The sequence below is a fragment of the Cnephaeus nilssonii genome (assembly GCF_951640355.1).
Source record: "Cnephaeus nilssonii genome assembly, chromosome: 4".
NCBI lineage: Eukaryota > Metazoa > Chordata > Mammalia > Chiroptera > Vespertilionidae > Cnephaeus > Cnephaeus nilssonii.
In genome coordinates, this window is record NC_137075.1 from 31,976,062 (window position 1) to 31,995,919 (window position 19,858).

Consider the following 19,858-nt stretch of genomic DNA (forward strand, 5'->3'; position numbering starts at 1 on the left):
CAGAGAACCCTCTGAGACACAAAGGTTCTCTCACCTTGAGGAGGAAGTGGCAAACAGAAGACCTCAACTGTCTTAACTTTTACTGAGAGTTCCTTCAGGCTCAAGTGACCTAAGAAAGTTGCCATCAGGGGCACAGCCTTGTTCTGCCATTTTCCTTCCCTGTCAGCACCCTCCACCCACCCAGCAGAGAGAGCTACTCAATCTGCCTTGACAGCTTCTAGAAAGAGGTGGGAGCAGCCAGGGTTTCAGCAGGTGGCCAGGGCTCAAAGGGTGAGTTCAGGCAGGCTTCCATCCCAGAGGGATAGGAAATGAGGTAGTAGGCAGCTAGCAGCTTCTGTGCCTTCTTGGGATATTATTGAATTAGATGGGTTTAGGTCCTGGGGCGCCATGCCCAAAGCTTCTCTCCTTGTGCCCTGGTTCCCATTTCTGCTGAACATGACTCAGCGGCTGTGGGAGATCCAGTGTTGCCTTCCCCCAGGTCACTGGTGGTTTGTAAACCAACCTCGTGGCCAGCCAAGGGTGATGAAACCTATTACACCAACAGAAAAATTGGAATGGGAGCCCTTGAGTCCCCACCCTACCCTTCCTTCCTCTCTTGGGGATTAAAAGTCTGCAGGAGGAAGCACTAGCAGCAACTGACTGGTCAGCCTTCCTGGGAAGATGCAGCAACTCCTGCTCCTGGTGGCCTTTCTCCTACCCGCAGGGGCTGGGGCAGGTGAGTGACCGTCCAAACCCCAGAGGCCCAATCCCATCCCGTAGACTCTGGGCCCACACTCCCTCAGCACTTCCTCACTGTGTGTCATTGGGCACAGTGTCTGCATTCACAGTTCCCAGGTATTTCATCTATAAATAGAAATAACAGCAATGCCACCTCATGGAGTTGTAAGATGGTTACGTTAGTTAGTGTACATGGAACTCTTGGAATTGCCCCTGGCATGTAGAATGTGCTCTGTAACTCTGCTCTATCAATTTTTCTGCAGCCCATATGCCAAAGCCAAGGAGACAAGGATACACAATAACAGTCCCCTCAGGTCATATCTAGATTCTTGAAAAACAGTCTGTAAGCTAGTCATGAGCTGGACTCAGAAGGAACAGGAAGGTCCTTGAACGAGAAAGTCCCTGGGAATTTCAGGGAGAAGCTACTCCCGTGGACTCTGGATGCCGACAGTGGAGATCTCTCCACATTGTGAGAGGCTTAGGTGCCTTGCCTGGCTGTTCTCCTTTTGGGGAGGTGGGAGGAAGCTGAGGTATGGGGTGGGAGCCGGCAGTGTTTCCTGAAGAATCCTGGAGCCCTCTCCCATAATGTGGTACCCTGCAAACCCCAATTCTTACCACCAAATCCTCCTTTCCCTGCATCATCTCTGTAGCTTCCCCATCTTCTAGCCTTTCAAGATCAACCAAGCTGTGAGTTCAGCGAGCACAGAGATAAGTGCTGAATACTTCCTTCCAGGGGAGATCATCGGAGGCCAAGAGGCCCGGCCCCATTCCCACCCCTACATGGCCTATCTTCTAACCCGAACACCAAGGGGTCTGAGCACTTGTGGAGGATTCCTGGTGCGAGAAGACTTTGTGATGACATCAGCTCGCTGCTGGGGAAGGTGAGGAATTAAGGATCTTCCAGGTGGCCAGTAGAGCAGGTTCAGAAGAGTTCAGAAGACCATGCAGCCAAAAGCAGGGTTCTAGTAATGAAGGGGTGAAGAGAGACTAAGTAAACCCTGGGAGGCAGGGAATAGTCTAGTGTAATTGAGGTCAAGAGGAAGAGGTGGAAGGCATGCATTAGGCCTCAAAATATGAATGCAAGCTATTTCTCAAGTTATTCTAGGGGAGGCAAAACTTAAGGTCAGTGTGTCCCCCACCATCCCCAGTGCAAGGCTTTGGAGAAGCAGCAGACACAGAGATCTCAACCCCAGGGCCTCTCTGGCTCCTCATTTCCCTCAGCTGCAGTTCTGCTGCCCTGAGCTCTCACCTGCTCAGCACAGCTGGTGGACTTTAACACATGCGGCTCATACCTACCCCTAAGCCACTACTCCTTTGCAGCCGTATGCGCGTCATCTTGGGGGCCCACAACATCAGGAGACGGGAAAGGACCCAGCAGAGTATATTGGTGCTCAGAGCCATCCGCCACCCTAGATATAATCAGCAGAACCACCTGAATGACATCATGTTACTGCAGGTACCACCTGCCTGAGCTGGCTCCTTCCCAGCATGGGGGCTTCAGGGAGGAGGAAGCAGGGGCAGAGTCCCAGGGGTGGTGGGTGAGGGCTGCATAGACCTTCCCTGAGTGCCTGCACTCTTCCTGCCAGCTGGAAAATAGAGCCAGACGGAATCGATTTGTGAGGCCAGTGGCTCTGCCTCAGTCCCAGATCAGACTGAGTCCTGGGTCCTTGTGCACTGTGGCTGGCTGGGGCCTGGTCAGCCAGCACAGGAGAACAGACACACTTCGGGATGTGCAGCTGAGAGTGCAGAGGGATCAGGAATGCAGCAACTACTTTGATACCTTCAACGGCCAAAGGCAGATTTGTGTAGGAGACCAGATCGAAGAGAAGACCACCTTCCTGGTAAGGCCACTGGCATCTGCAACACTACCTGAGACAGGAGGGCTGTGCAGAACAAGGCAGTGGGAATAGACTACATCCCCACAGCCTGTCTGGGGGCCAGACCAACATAAAGTGGGGGGTTTCCCATCAACCCAGTCTCTGAGGGAAGGGGAGGAGCATGGGACACACAATGGATACACATGCAAAACTTAAGGTCAGTGCAGCGTTTTCATGGGAAAGGGCAAGATACCTTGACTTGAATTGAGCTAGAGACAGTCACCACAGCCAGGGTTATAGCCTAGGTAATGAAAGACACAGGAGCTTGACTTCTTCACCTGCACCAGCCTCCCTCCTCTGAGGGCCAGACCTTAGGGACCAAGCATGGGAGATATGGAGTGGGGGGGAGTGAGGGCTGGCTTAGTGTCCCTTCCTCTCCACACCCACAGGGGGACACTGGAGGCCCCCTTGTGTGTAACAATGTGGCCCAGGGCATTGTCTCCTATGGAAGAAGATTCGGGGCTCCTCCAACAGTCTTCACCAGGATTGCTCGTTTCCTACCCTGGATAAATAGAACAATGAGCCAACTTAACCAAAAGAGAGCACACTGAGATCTTTCTTCCCTCTGTAACTGACTTCTCTGGGATGGAAGCCAGCTCCAGTGGGGTTGCCAGAGCCTTAATAAATGGCCATGTCTACAGTGGAAATAACAGATTTCTCGTGTTATTAAACATCTATTCTGTATAAAGCAAATGTATCCAGGACTGAGACTGACCTCCTGCAAGAAAATTGGGTCTTTTCCTCAGGGCAAATGAACCTCCTCCGAGCCAACCATTCCCCATCTTCCCTCCCCACATAGCTTTGGGGAGTGACGGAAAGCCAGATGTCTTAGCAGGGCAAGGGTCTCTACTCTCCACCCTACCAAAAACTCTCCTACCAGACATTAAAGTATACTCTAGAACTCTGTGCCACTGGTGTGTGTAGCACAGGCTGACCAAAGGAAAGAATTAAAATTCCATACAATGTTCAATTTAATATATGGCAAAGGTGGCATCTCAAATCACTGGGAAAAAAGGAACTTTTAATACATGGCATCAAAACAACTAGATAGTTTGGTTGGCTAGGGGCAATAAAATTGGATCCACTCTTCACACCATAATCCAAAGTAATTCTCAAATGGACCAGAGATCTAAATATAAAAAAAAATAATCATACAAGGCCTAGAAGAAAGAAAGGGATCTGCTTGCTTAAAAATAGCCAATGAACCTGGCCACTGTGGCTCATGGTTGAGTGTCAACCTATGAACCAGGAGATCATGGTTCGATTCCCTGTCAGGGCACATGCCTAGGTTGTGGGCTTGATCCCCAGTAGGGGCATGCAGGAGACAGCTGATCAATGATTATCTCTCATCACTTATGTTTCTATTTCTCTCTTCCTCTCCCTTCCTCTCTCTGAAGTCAATAAAAACATATTTTTAAAAAATATCCAGTGAACACCCATGTTCACACTAGCACTTACTCACATGGCCAAGAGATGGAAGCAACCCAAGTGTCCATTGATAGCCAGAGTCCTTCTCTCAAATCCATGCCAACCAATGTAGACCAATGTCCTCATTTTCAATATGACAGGGGCCTGATTCCTGTTTTCAATACTCTAAAATTTTACCAAACTCAACCCATATGTTGACTAAAATAACATGACTTCTACCCTAAAGATTATCCCAGGACTGTTTGCATTAATATTATATTCAAAATAAAAGGTTACTGAAGTCACATGACTTAAAATCACACTTTAAACACACTCTTAATGTGACTGTACAGAATCAGTTGGGAGGTTCTTCTATGTCCATCAAAATGTCAATTATTCCCTGTAGTCTGACATTTACCATCTGAACTTAGCAGTTTCCATCCTCTAAGTGGAATTACATTGAACACATAGCAAATCCAATTGGCTATATACATAAATACTTTGGTAAATTCCAAAGTTCTTATTAGAAAGTCATTTGTCTAATATTCAGTATAAGCTATTTAGCAACAAAATTTTAATCAACAATGCATCTTTGACAATACAGTCATTCTCTCTATAAGTGCTACAACCTAACCATAGGAATTCCATCACTGCATGTTCTGGGGGATAACAGTCTCATTTTTCAAATGTTTGCATTGCCAAATGGAAAGAATACTTGATGATAGAGCTTGGAAGGAGAAAGGGTGGAAGAGCCCTCACCCAGCCCTTACTGTCTGTGACCGGTACTGAGATTCCCAGAGCCCCACCCAGTCTCAGGATTCAGTCCCCAGGAAACACCCAGGGCAAACCCATCTCACTTCCCCATCTTTTCTCTGACACTCAGCACTTCTAAGGCAGCTCTCTGCCTCCAGCTGCTCTTCTAGAAATGTTTCTATAGACCTCACGGTACTCACTTCCAAAATATAATTTCTTTCCTGACCATCCCAGACTCAGGCGCACCACTTCCCAAAGCTCTGCACGCTTCCCCACTAAATAAACCTCAGCCGCAGAGCTTTGGCAAGAACCTATTTTCAAGGCACATTGAAGCTAATGCAAAAGGATGACAATTCCTCCCACTTTCTTTTTCCAAGTACGGACTCTGTGCATTAGGGACCCTACTGACTAAACTGGAAAATCATAAAACCAAAACAAGCCCTTGTGCAGTAACCTCATGAGGAACCTCTCTCCCAACCGAATAGCCAAGGCAGACTTCCCGTCTACAAAGGCTGCTGCCCCTGGCCCTGCACAGAGGATCAAGGTCAGGAGAAACTGGACACTGGCTACTCATCACAACTGTAGCAGAATTGCAGAAGTGACTGGTGATGACATTGATAATGGTGCCTGAGTTTGGGGGAAAAGTGGGTGCCCCTGGAGAAAGCCATCTGAACCTTATGTAGGACAACAGAGGGCAGCACAGGTCAGTCCCAATCGCTCAGGGAAAATAGAAATGTGGAAAAAACCATCAGAAGTGCATGAAATCTGAAAAATAAATTATAAATGATTTCAAGATTTTAGACAGCATGATCCCCCAGAACAATTAAGAACTCTGTTAGCCTGATACCCTGCCAAGATTGATTTTTCAAGTTTCTAATGGATTTTCCAAAGTACAATTTTCCAATGCTACAATATGATCCACTATATAGCAAATTATTAAAACAGAAATTTTACAATGTTTATTTTAGTAGCTGCTGTTACAACTTTGACAATTAGAATGGGTTTCAGAGGTAGCCAGCCTCTAATATGGCCCTGAATGACCCCCTCTTCCCCACACACACCTCCTGGTATTCACACTGGAGAGTGAAGACTTTGTTGGCAGACAATCATCACTGAGACCCCAAATTCCCAGTGCAAGGGAGACCAGAATGACTAGGGAATGTCAAGATAAACTGCACCCTTTTCATCTTTTCTACACAAACAGGTGTTACTCATGGTGCCCACATCACCAAAGGGGTAGCCACCCAGAAGCACATCTCTGTGGGCAGAGCCATCCCAAATCCTGATGGAGACAAGAAACAGGGACTGGATACAACTTAAGTGCCCCATGCCTGCATTCCTGGCTCAGCAGCTGATCAGGCCCCATCTCCACCCTCTCCTCCAGCCTGACTCATCTACTGGGTCCCAGGTCACTCAAGAAGGCTCAGGAAACATAGCTCCTCCCTGGCTCTAAGGCCCAACACAGAGCAACAGATCATTTTCCATCTCTTGCCTCTTCCCAGCCATCTGTACACAGGCCAAAAGACTTCCACTTTGAGGTCCTTCTTCTTGCACAAGAGCTAGAACTAGGGAATTGAGCGGATGAAGTGCAGATAGGTGGGCTGGGAATATGTAGATGATGGCAACTATTCAGACACATTCTAGGAAGTGGAAATGGAGGTACACAGAGCATCATTACTACTAAGGCTCTGACCAGTTGTGCATGGGATGTTACATGTGGGAAAACCAAAAGAGAAAAAGGCTGTTGCAAGGGATAGGTAACTCAGAGGTAACAAAAAAAGTCCTAGTGGCATCTCAGAAGATTATTATGACATGTGTGAGTCTCAGATCCAAAGAAAATCTAGCTCTGAGAGGAATGCACCTGAAAAGCCAGGTGAGCAGAGTGAGGAAGACACCTGAACAGGGGTGGTGAGCTGGGCTAAGAGATACCTAAGGGTCCAAGAAACCACTCATTCCACCATGACCCTTTCCATAGAAAATCACCCACATATCCCTGGCCCAGGTTCACAACAGAAACTATGCAGGCCAGATGGAAGTGGCAAAAAATATTCAAAGTGATGAATAGCAAGAACCTACAACCAAGAATACTCTACCCAGCAAAGCTATCATTCAGAATTGAAGGTCAGATAAAGAGCTTCACAGATAAGAAAAAGCTAAAGGAGTTCATCACCACCAAACCAGTATTATATGAAATGCTGAAAGGTATTCTTTAAGAAGAGGAAGAAGAAGAAAAAGGTAAAGAAAAAAATTATGAACAACAAATACATATCTATCAACAAGTGAATCTAAAAATCAAGTGAATAAAAAATCTGATTAACAGAATAAACTGGTGAATATAATAGAATCAGGGGCATAGAAAGGGAGTGGACTCGGGTGAGGCCTTATGCCCCTGGATCCGGGTGAGGCTGGGTCCCGGGTCCGGGTGAGGCCGCACACACCTAGGTCCGGGTGAGGCCACACGCCCCTGGGTCTGGGAGAGGCCACGCGCCCCTGGGTCCGGGTGAGGCCACGCACCCCTGGGTCCGGGTGAAGCTAGATCCCGGGTCCGGGTGAGGCCATGTGCCCCTGGATCCGGGTGAGGCCACGCGCCCCTGGGTCTGGGAGAGGCCACACGCCCCTGGGTCCGGGTGAGGCCACGCGCCCCTGGGTCCGGGTGAGGCCACGCGCCCCTGGGTCCAGGTGAGGCCATGCGCCCCTGGGTCCGGGTGAAGCTGGATCCCGGGTCCAGGTGAGGCCATGTGCCCCTGGATCCGGGTGAGGCTGAATCCCGGGTCAGGGGGAAGCCGCGCGCACCTGGGTCCAGGTGAGGCCACGCACCCCCTGGGTCCGGGTGAGGCCACATGCCCCTGGGTCCGGATGAAGCCGTGCCCCTGGGTCCGGCCGAGACCCAACCAGAGGGAATCAAACCTGCATTACCACCATTTGTCCACCATCCAGAGCTGAGGGGTCAGTGCCGACATGTACACATAAGGAACTGGTGGACATTGATATTGGGTCTCAAAAGAACTGTTGGTCCAGAAAGAAACTCACTACAGACTGATTCATTTGCCTGACATCATAACTATTATTGCTCATCTCACATTCAGTTCATATATGTATATCTCTAGTGACACATGATCTCGCTCATCTAGGGGAAATGATGAACAACATAGACTGATGAACAACAACAGAACCAGAAACAAGGAGGCATCGATCGGACTATCGGGCCTCAGAGGGAGGATAGGGAAGGGTGGGGGGAGGGGGGAGAGATAAATCAAAGGACTTGTGTGCATGCATATGAGCCTAACCAATGGTTAAGTTCAACATGGGGTTGGGGCATCCGTGGGGAGGGGTGTGGGATGGGAATGGGGGGATGAGGACAAATATGTGACACCTTAATCAATAAAGAAATTTTTAAAAAAAAGAAAGAAAGAAAGGGAGTGGACTGACAATTCTCGGGGTGGGGGAGGGCTGTGGGGGTGCGGGAAGAGACTGGACAAAAATCATACACTTATGGATGAGGACAGTGCGGGGGTTAAAGGCAGAGGGTGGGGTGGGAACCAGGTGTAGGGGAGCTATGGGGGGAAAAAAGAGGAACAATTATAATAATCTGAACAATAAAGATTTATTAATATATATACAGATTCTACAGCTATTAAAAGGAATAATATGGTAATATTATGAATAACTTTATGCTGTAAATTTGACAAATTAGGTAAAATGAAAAAATTCCTTAAAAGACACAATTATCAAACTCACTCAATAATAAATGTGTTCTCTAGAGTATCACATCATGTAGTTACTCGTCTTCCTTCAAATAAGCTTCAGACCCAGAAAGCTTCACTAGTGAATTGTACCGAACATTAGAGGAAAAAAGTAATATCAATTCTTCCAAACCTTCTTTTAAAATAGAAGAGGCCTGGCCAGTGTGGCTCTGTGGTTGAGCATCAACCTATGAACCAGAAGGTCCTGGTTCAATTCCCGGTAGGGCATGTGCTCAGGTTGTGGGCTTGATCTTCAGTAGGGGGCGTGCAGAAGGCAGCCGATCAATGATTCTCCCTCATCATTGATGTTTCTATCTCTCTCCCTTCCTCTCTGAAATCAATAAAAATATTTTTTTTAAAAAAATAGAAAAGGAGAGCTCATTTCCCAACACATTCTTTGAGGTCATTATTACCCTTATACCAAAAACAGACAAAAATATTACAACAAGAGGAAACAGATAAATATCCTTCATGAACATTGTGTTAATTATTTCTGCAAAACAAACTACCCCAAAACCTGATGACTTAAAACCACAATTTCTGTGAATCAGGAATCCAAGTGTAATTTAGCTAAGAGCTCCTGGTTCAATTTCACCCATGAGGCTTAATCAAGCTGTTGACTGAGGCTGTGGTCTCATCTGAAGCCTTGATTGGGGCTATGGGATCCACTTTGAAGCTCACTCAGGTGGTTGTTGATAGGTTTCAGTTTCACACAGACTAAGGAACTAAGGGCCTCAGTTCATCACACACCCATTAGAGTCACTCCATAGAGTTATGTACAATATGCCAGTTTGCTTCTCCTAATGCAAAAGAAAAGAACTTTAAGATTAAAAGAAAGAAAGAAAGAAAGAAAGAAAGAAAGAAAGAAAGAAAGAAAGAAAGAAAGAAAGAAAGAAAGAAAGAAAGAAAGAAAAAGGTCTGGTCCATGTGGGTCAGTTGGTTGAGCATCATCCAGTGCACTGACAAGTTTCCAGTTAGATCAGGGCACATGCCCAGGTTGTGGGCTTGATCCCGGATGGGGAGCATGCAGTAGGTAGCCAATTGATGTTGTGCTCTCATCTCTCTCTCTCTCTCTCTCTCTCTCTCTCTCTCTCTCTCTCTCTCACCTTTCCTCTCCCTCTAGAAACCAATAAAAATATTTTTTAAAAAGGAAGGAGGGATGAAAGAAAGATGCCCAAATAGAAGTCATATTGTTTTAGCAAGATAATCATGAGCCCATCCAGCCTGGCTCAGTGGTTGAGCATCGACCTATGAACCAGGAGATCACAGGTCAATTCCTGGTCAGGGCATATGCCCAGGTTGTGGGCTCGATCCCATGTGGGGCATGCAGGAGGCAGCCAATCAATGATTCTTTCTCATTATTGATGTTTCTACCTCTCTCTCCCTCTCCCTCTCCCTTCCTCTCTGAAATCAATAAAAATATATATTTTAAAAAGATAATCATGAAAGTGGCTTTCTGTCACTTCTACAATATATTATTAAATAGAAGTGAATCAGTCAGTCTAATCCACACTCGGGTGAAGGATATTACACAACAGTAGGTACCAGGAGACAGGATCACAGAGGACCATCTTAGAGGCAATAAAAGATTCAAATATTATCTTATATAGTTTAGAAAATCAAATATAACAACATAGAAAGGAATGATGTATCATGATCTGGTAGAGTTTATTCTAAAATTGTAAAGTTAAATATTAAAAAATCAATTCCTGTAATTCACCATATTAACAGACTAAAAATGGGAAACCTTATGATCATCTCAAACCATGCAAAAAAAGTTTTTAAATAAAATCCAACATTCATTCATGATTTTTTTTAATTCAGCAAACAAGGAATAGAAGGGAACTTCTTCAACCTGATAAACAGCATCTACAAATACCTAGGTCTAACTTCATACATAATGGTAAAAGACTGAATGCTTTTCCCTTAAATGAAGAAACAATGTCATTCTCACCACTCTTAACAAAGCACTGCACTGCAGGACCTAGCAAGAACAATAAGACAAAAAGAAGAAATGAACAGTATATAATTTAAAAAGAAAACTGTCTTTTTGTTGTTGTTGTTTTGTTTAGTTAATCCCCACTAGAAGATTTTTTTTTTCATTGATTTTAGAGAGAGGAAAAGGAGGGGGAAGGGAAGAAAGGAGAGAGAGAAAAATGTCGATGTGAGAGAACCACATTAATTGGTTGCCTCCGCACATGCTCCAACCAGGGCGGGGAACCTGCAACCCAGCTACATGCTGTTGACCAGGTACGTGCCCTTGACTGGAATTGAACCCAAGACCCTTTGGTTCAAAGGCTGACACTCTAATCACTTAGTAACACCAGCCAGGGGGAAAACTGTCTTTATTTGCAGGTGACATGCTCATCTACAGAAAATCTTAAGGAATCTACAAAAAGCTACTAAAAGTAATATGAGTTTAGCAGGTTTACACATTAGATCAACATATAAAATTCTATTTTATATACAAATTAGAGGCCCGATGCACGAAATTTGTGCACAAGGGGCTGTCCCTCAGCCCAGCCTGCACCCTCTCCAATCTGGAACCACTCAAGGGATGTCCGACTGCCCGGGATCAGGCCTAAACGGGCTGTTGGACATCCCTCTCACAATCCAGGACTGCTGGCTCCCAACTCCTCGCCTGCCTGCCTTCCTGATTGCCCTTAATCGCTTCTACCTGCCAGCCTGATCACCCCCTAACCACTCCCCTGCCAGCCTGATTGATACCTAACTGCTCCCCTGCCAGCCTGGTCACCCCTAACTGCCCTCCCCTGCAGGCCTGGTCCCTCCCAACTGCCCTCCCTTGCTGGCCATCTTGTGGTGGCCATGCTGTGTCCACATGGGGCCAGCCATCTTGTGTGTTGGAGTGACAGTCAACTTGCATATTACTCTTTTATTATATAGGATAGAGGCCTGGTACACGGGTGGGGGCCGGCTGGTTTGCCCTGAAGGGTGTCCTGGATCAGCGTGGGGGGTTCCCTTAAGGCATGGGGTGGCCTGGGCAAGGGCCCTGTGGTGGTTTGCAGGCCGGCCACGCCCCCGGCAACCCAAGCAGAGGCCCTGGTATCTGGGATTTATTTATCTTCTATAATTGAAACATTGTAGCCTTGAGTGGAGGCCAAGGCAGGCCAGGAAGCTTGGGTTCCTCCATTGCCAGGGAAACCCAAGCCTCCTGCTTGCTCCGTGGCTGCCATTTTTGTTGGGATTTATTTATCTTCTATAATTGAAACTTTGTAGCCTTGAGAGGAGTCCAGGGCTGGCCAGGGTGTGCGGGAAGCTTGGCTTCCTCCATTGCCAAGGAAGCCCAAGTCTCTTGCTTGCTCTGTGGCCGCAGCCATCTTGGTTTGGTTAATTTGCATACTCGCTCCTGATTGGCTGGAGAGCATGGCTTTTGGGTGTAGCAGAGGTATGGTCAATTTGAATATTACTCTTTTATTACATAGGACAAATATGTGTCCATTTATATAACACTAGAGGCCTGGTGCATGAAAATTAATGCACTGGAGGGGGTTCCCTCAGCCTGGCCTGCCCCCTCTCATAGTCCAGGAGCCCTCAGGGGTGGGAGGTGACCCAGCAATCAGGAGAAGGTGACGCCCTATCACACTTCTGCTGCTGTCACTGCCAGAAAAGCAAGCCTCGGCCAGCCCTGGTTACCTGAGCCTCAGGCAGTCCTGGGTGTCTGGGCAGCCACCATCTGAGGCTTTCCTGCACCTTGCGCCTTCCATGGGCAGCTTGGGGGCTGAGGGGCCTGGGGGACTCCAGAGGCAGGCTCCCCAGCAGGGCTGAGGGGACTGGACGTCATCATCTTGTGGCTGTGGGCACTGCCATCTTTGAGGGCATGACAGTCAATTAGCATATTCCCTCCTTATTGGCTGTGGGGACCACCATCATTGAGGGTGGGGCAGTCAATCAGCATATTCCCTCCTTATTGGCTGTGGGTGCTGCCATCTTTGAGGGTGGGGCAGTCAATCAGCATATTCCCTCCTTAATGGCTGTAGGCGCCACCATCTTTGCGACTGTGTGAGGGTCAATTAGCATATTCCCTCTTTATTAGATAGAATTCTTTTTTAATTTTTTTAATCCTCATCCAAGGATATGTTTTTATTGATTTTAGAGATAGAGAAAGGGAGAGGAAGAGAGAGAGAAATATTAATTGGTTGCCTTCCATAGTATGTGCCCCGACCAGGGATCAAACCCGCAACCCCGGTATGTTCCCTGACCAGGAATCTAACTGGCAACCTTTTAGTGCACAGGACATTGCTCAACTAACTGAGCAACTCCAGCTGGGCTATATAACATTATTGAAATAACAACATTATAGACAAGAGATTAATGGTTGCAAGGCACTAGGGAAGGGGTAAGTGACCACAGTGGGGGAGAGGTGAGTGTGGTTATAAAATGAGATCCTTGTAATAATAGAACTGTTCTATAACTTGACTATTGTGGTGGATAGATGAACCCACAAGTGATAAAATTACATAGAACTAAATATTACATGTGCATGTACACACGCAAGCTCGCATACACATTATGAGGTGGATCCAGGCCAAAAGCTTGTTAATAACTTCATAAGCCCCTCCTCTGACTAGCGGTGCACAGAGGCCTTGTGGGTCTTTAGAAATTAATATCAGAGCCAGTGCATAGTAACTAAACAAAAAGACATAGTTATTTCTCAGGGGTTGCTTTTTTTTTCTCTAATTCAGTCACTCTGGGAGATGGCCACAGGTAGCTTTGGGAAGTCATGAAGGACATGTACTTGACACCTAGTTCTGATATTCATTGGTTATGAAATCTTCTCAAGTGACTCAGATTCCCTGAGCCTCCATTCCTCATTGGTAAAATGGAAACAACAGTACTTCTCAGAGTTGATGTGAGGGTGAATAAGATAAAGTACGTACCTGTATAATGCTATAGTTTGTAATATTTCATTGATTCTAAGGTGCACAATATTTCACATTTTAACCTCTTTTCAAGAATGAATCCTGTAATCAATGGCATGTTCCTATCTAATTGAGAACACATTTTCTTTTCTTGGTGCACATCTATACTAATAAAAGGGTAATATGCTAATAGACCAGGTCGACTGGACATCTTCAGGATGCCCAACTTCCTTCCAGACAAAGCCACAGTGGCGGGGGCTGAGGCAGAGGCAGTTGGGGGCAATCAGGCCTGCAGGGGAGCAAGCAGTTAGGAGTGAGATCAGGCCAGTGAGGGGGAACAAGCAGTTAGGGGCGTGATCAGACCAAGATAAAGCTGGCGTGCGGGAGCAAGCAAGTTAGGGGGCAATCAGTCCAGCAGGGGAGGGCAGTTGGGGTGATCAGGCTGGCAGGGGAGGGCAGTTAGGGGCGATCAGGCAGGCAGGCAGGTGAGCAGTTAGGAGCCAGCAGTCCCAGATTGCGAGAGGGATGTACGACTGCTGGTTTAGGCTCGATCCCCTGACGGGTGCAGGGCCGGGCTGAGGGACCCCCCCTCCCATGCACGAATTTCATGTACTGGGCCTCTAGTAAAATAATAAGAGCTCAGAGTAATATCTCAAGTAATTACAAGTGCAGCCCTAGTTAGTTTGACTCAGTGCTTAGTTAGAGTATCAGCCTGAGGGTTGAAGAGTCCTGGATTCAATTCTGGTCAAGGGTACCAGAATTCAGTTGCAGGCTCAATCCCCAGCACCAGTCAGGCCACGTGTGGGAGGCAACTAATCAATTCTCTCTGTCGATCCCCCTCCCTTCCATTTTCTCTAAAAACCAATGAAAAAAGTATCGGGTGAGGATTAACAAAAAGAAAATAATAATGACAAGTGCAGACATCATTTCATTATCAAACAAAACTTGACTCTCAGTGTATCAGTAGGAAACCTCAACACTCCTTAGAGAACACAAGAGTTCTCCTTTACACATTCCTTCCTTTCTCCATTCATTGTATTAACCCTTCATTCCACACCCCTTATTATTCAGTTTAGTGGAATGAAAAAGTATGAGTTTTAGAATCTAACATATTACATTTTCAGTCTTAACTGCTATGTGACATTCTGAGCATAAGTTGAGTGCTCCATAATTGTGTATAATAATACTTACCCAAAAGGATGTTTAAAAGATTAAATGAGATGATACCTGTAAAGCTCTATCAGTGCCAAACATATTGTGGGTGTTCAATATCTAATCTTCTGCTGATTATTTGCCTTGAAGGAAGGGCTGATCTTCTAGATTGGGAAGTAGGGCAAATACACCCACTTCCTGTTTTTGTAAATAAGGTTTTCTTGGAATACAGTCACACCCACTGGTTTACAACTCTTTTTTTAGGCCCAGTCAATGCCATTTATTATACATGTTGAATAGCCTCTAAGATCCAAAGGCTCCCATATGAGGGTTGTTGTTTTTTTCCTGTTTTGTTTTGGTTTTGTTTTGTTTTTTGGCATCAAACAGTTTCTTCCAAGAGTTTGCTCACAGGAAAGACAAAAACAGAGTAAACCTCAATAAAATAAAACAAACAGGAATAGCTGAACAGTCTACATATGAAAAACAAAGGTTAAAAAACTCAACAGACAAAAACCACACCAAACACTCATCCCATTTAATTTCCTGTTACATGCACTGAGGAAACCAAGAACATCAGGCCCCAAGGCAGTAATGCTCTGAGGTTCTAGTTTAGGCTCCTTCTATGTGACAGATTCATGCACACACATTCACACATACTACTGACCCATACACATGCATGCCCAGGTGGCCAAAGAACCACAGTGAGGAATGAGGAAAGGGGGGACTGGTGGCTGGTCAAGGACATAACATCAACTGGACACTAGGGACTGCGAGAACCTTTCTGCTGCAGCAAGAGTCAACATTAAAACAAAGGCAGAACACATGCCCTAGACAGTTTGGCTCAGTGGATAGAACGTCAGCCTGCAGACTGAAGGATCCCGGGTTCGATTCCAGTCAAGGGCACATGCCCCAGGGTTGTGGGGGCATGCAGGAGGCAGCCGATCAATGATTCTCATCATTGATGTTTCTATCACTCTCTCCCTCTTCCTTCCTCTCTGAAATCAATAAAAATATCTTTTTTTTAAAGGCAGAACACAGGATAAATGTAGGATGCTCAGAGAAGACTGGATAGATGAAGAGGGAAAAATGCAGGGGAAGTATTGGGAAAGCAGCCTCAGAAGAGGGTTTTTTATTGGGAATGCAGATGAGCAGAGGTCCTGTTACTTGAGTGATACACTGAGGATAAAGGAATATGCTGCAGCATTACCGCTGCCTCCTGTGCTCTCTCTCAAGGTGGAGGGAAACTGCAAACACCCACTCTCTAGTCCTCCCCATTGCCACTCAAGGACTTCCCAAGAACTCCTCAAAAAAAATGACCTTGCCCACATTCAAAGTTAAGCCCAGCAAAGGGCCAAGCACAGAAAGCCTCAGTAACTAATCTTGGTGGAACCAAAGCCAGAGAAGCCCATCACAGCTGCATCTCACCACCCCCCTCAAACGTCAGCCCTCCTTTCCTCCTCTTTCCATTTCTCTTTCTTGTAGGCTTTGGCCTTTTCCTCTTCTGCTCTAAGCTCTTTCCTCAAAATCATAATCCTTTTGTTTCTCTTCCATCTTCTTGTTGACTTCAAAACATTTTTTCACCTAATCCAAGGTGGAAAGTTGCACACCCATAGACATGCCCAGGTTTCGCTGATGTTTCTTTCCATTAATGTGATCCAGGAAGTTGATGGAGTCCTTCACAACACAGTCACAGACATTGCAGCAATATCCTCCCATCGCAGATTGCGGGGTGGTCTTGGTAATGACAGTTGTCTTCCCAAGCTTGGATTCTAGGTCCACCTTGTAGTCCCTATGCTGGAGAAGTTCCTCCTTGACTGGCTGCACTGGTTTTCCATACTTCTTTTCTCTCTCTTCTATGAGCCTCTTCTCAGCAAGCTTCTCATATTCATCTTTGCCCCACTTGTGGCAGAAGTCCAACTTTTTGGCCCACTGCTCAACACCATCTTCCCACTTGTTTACATCTTGCCTATGTCTGCTTTTGTGCTATGATGGCAGAGCTGAATAGCTGAGACAGAGACAGTATGACTCACAACGCTGAAAATATTTACCATCTTGCTATTTATAGGAAAAGTTTGCTGATCCCTGTTCTAGATTCCTACAACATCTAAAACACGCACCCCCTCCAATTTGTGATAAGAGTATGCCTCTAGAGAGCTGCATTAGATGAGAAAGGTGCGTTCCTCACCCTAGAAGCCAGGACTCTGGGGCTCTGACCACAGTTTCCATACCAGCCAAGCAGAGAGGAGAGCTATGAGAATCTCTGATTAGGAAGATAAGCCAGGCCAGAGTGAACAACAAAAATGTGGTTTCCAGAACCCCCCTCACCCCCTTCACCACCCCACCCCCGCACACACACACTCTTCTATTACTGGGGTTATAAAAGCAGGGACAAGAGTGGGGAGTGACAGAACCTTGCCATGGGCAGCATCGCTGGGAAAATGCAGGCTCTACTCCTTTGCTTGGTCTTCCTCTTGCCTCCTGAAGCTGGAGCTGGTGAGTCTAGGATATAACTCCCTGTCCTCTGGGTCCTTAACTTCTATTCCAAATTTACTGACCTGAGTCAAAGAAGACCCTAAAATGAGAATGCAAGATCCCATTGCAAGTGTTCCAGGGGAAATCTCTACCTGGAAGAGTCATATTCTTTCCCAGCTGTTAGTAACAGTTTCCTAGGGGGGAAAAAATCTTGGGTGGAGATAGAAAACTGGCTTTGGAAGTACTTCTTAAGCTGCTCTCCTCAAAATATCCATAATTCTGATTCCTGGTCCTTTTCTCCTCTGTCTTTGCTCTCATGTGGAAAAGGTCAGGATCAGGACATGAAGAAATGTTTAAATGACAACTCAGAATCAAGACTAGCCATTGTGTTCTGAAAAGTGGGATTGACAGGGTGGACTGGGATAAGGAAAGCCAATAAAAAGGATACATGGAGGGGCTGAGTTACATTACAGGTAAGGGTGAGGCTGGGGATGGGGGGATGCCTCAGCTTTCAACTCATTTTCCTTACCTAGTGCTCTGTCTGAAGGCTTAGTTACCCTGTGTTTGGGAACCTGGGATTTTCTATTTCAGGGAAGATTATCAGTGGCATTGAGTCCAAGCCACACTCCCGTCCCTACATGGCCTATCTGAAAATCATCTCTGACCAGAGCTATGTTTTCAACTGTGGTGGATTTCTCATAAGTCAAGAATTTGTGGTGACAGCTGCTCATTGTAAAGGAAGGTAAGAAAACTTTGATTTGTTCTCTTTTCATGTGAGGATTTGTAGGAACCAGAGTTAACACAATTTTCAAGTGGCCTCAGGAGAGATTTTTGTGCCTAACAAATCTCAAGATGGTCAGTGATGTATATTCGGAGGAGCTGGGCCATTGTGATTGATTAGTCATCTCCGTCCCCAGAGGTCAGGGCTTTACTAACGGGCAACCCAGATCAAGACAGGCCAATACTGCCCCTCTTGTCCTGGTGCCAGAGAGCTCTCTCAGTCTGCCAGGGCCTGGCCCTTCCTAAAACAGCTGTGGTCCCTGGGAGGAACGTCTTTCCTCAGTAAGAACTGAGTTCCTCAGTTGGCTCTACACTGATGAAGAGGGCCTGTTGTCACTCTGCTCAAAATGGGCCCTTCTCAGGAGACCAGCACCTTTCCTGACTCTCTCTTCCCTCTCAACAGAAAAATTACTGTCATTCTTGGAGCTCATGACATAAAACAAGAAGAATCCACATGGCAGGAGCTAGAAGTCAAAGAACAATTTGTTCATCCGAAATACAACTATTTTACTAATGTCAATGACATCATGTTACTGAAGGTGCCATTCTCTTTCTTGGACTTCTCAATTCCCCCTTCTTAACCCTTCTCCTGACTTGTACCTTTCTCATTCTCTTCCAACCCACTTCCTCAGGTACCACCCCCACTCCATGTCATCACCGCCCCATTCGGGAAAAACTCTAGGCCCTGCCCAGGGAACCTCTACCATACCACACCACCCACATTCCCTGTGACTGGCAACCATCTACTCTTCCTCCCTCACAGCTACAAAAGAAGGCCAAGCTGAACCATGCTGTGGGGACAGTCCCCCTGCCCACCAAGTCTACCTTTATTCAACCTGGAAAAGTATGCCGAACAACTGGCTGGGGGAGAATAGGCGTGGAAAAGCCAGGGTCAGATACTCTGAGAGAGGTGAAGTTGAGACTCATGAAGGCCAAGGCCTGCAATCACTATATGTTTTACAATCATAACTTGCAAATCTGTGTGGGCAACCCCAGGAAGAAAAGATCACCATATAAGGTACCACAAACTTACACTTCCTCCTCATAATCAGTTCCTGGGAGACAGGGTCCTGTTGAGAGGGAGTGGATCAGGAAGTCCCCTGGTTCAGTTACCGGTGTCTGCATTCATGGGTTTCTAGAACTATGGGAACTGGAATCCTCCTTCTGGGTTCTATCCTTTCATACTCAAGTCCTGCCTCTAATCTTCCCATCTAGTCTGCATACTGGGCTCCAGGAGAGAAAAAATAAGATGTTGGGGGGCAGGATCTATGTTCTATGCTAGAAAGAGAAAGAAGACATTTAAATTATGACTCCTGATTTATGACTCCATCGGGTGTCAAGATTCCTGGCCTGACTCTGGGGTATCTTGGGGACAGCCTGGGTGCTGATAGAACCAGGATGAAGTAATAGTAGGAAGTAATCTCTGCTCATGATCTGCTTTTTTTAACCCACAGGGTGACTCTGGGGGCCCCCTTCTGTGTGCTGGGGTGGCCCAGGGTATTGTGTCATATGGACGTGCAGATGCAAAGCCTCCTGGTGTCTTCACTCGAATCTCCTCATATGTGCACTGGATTAATAAAATTTTAAAGCGCAAGTAGCCACAGAAGCCTGGCCAGCCGCAGGAAAAATCCCAAAGCCAGAGCTCTCCCTGGGTAGCCCCCAGGTTCCACAGGAGCCTGGACACAGCCCAAGACCAGGGAGGCTCCCAGAAGTACCCAAAACCCCTGCTGATTGTATCCTCCACAAAATTCAATAAAGATGCAGCCTCTGGCACATGTGTGTGAGACTGTTTCTTCCCCAGAGCTCCCCCAGAGACGGACTTCTCCACAGGGAGGAGTTCAGGTCCTCTTCTCTAGTGGGAATGAAGAATTTTGCTGGGCTCCTTTCTTGCCAGATTAATAACCAAGCCCACCAATTTCCATAAACATTGTGTGGTGCTATGGATTATTAAAGAAAATATTTTAATCTGCATAATACCATTCAATATCCAGAGTAATATTGGCACTGAGCGACCTTCTTTCTCCTCTGTCCCCTCTTCCACTTCCTCTTCCTACTCCCCTTCTCCTCTCACTTCTCT

General features: G+C 46.4%; 1 protein-coding gene across 1 annotated transcript; it reads left to right on the plus strand.

The window, feature by feature from the left end:
* Positions 1–660: 660 nt before the first annotated feature.
* On the plus strand, positions 661–19,379 carry LOC307097644 (uncharacterized protein; the record flags this gene model as incomplete). Its single annotated transcript, XM_079767719.1, has 10 exons — positions 661–715; positions 1,451–1,598; positions 2,038–2,173; positions 2,304–2,558; positions 2,984–3,136; positions 16,938–17,022; positions 17,593–17,743; positions 18,185–18,320; positions 18,545–18,799; positions 19,236–19,379. The coding sequence occupies 10 exons, from the start codon at positions 661–663 to the stop codon at positions 19,377–19,379; spliced, it is 1,518 nt and encodes a 505-aa protein (XP_079623845.1).
* Between the last annotated feature and the right edge of the window lie 479 nt (positions 19,380–19,858).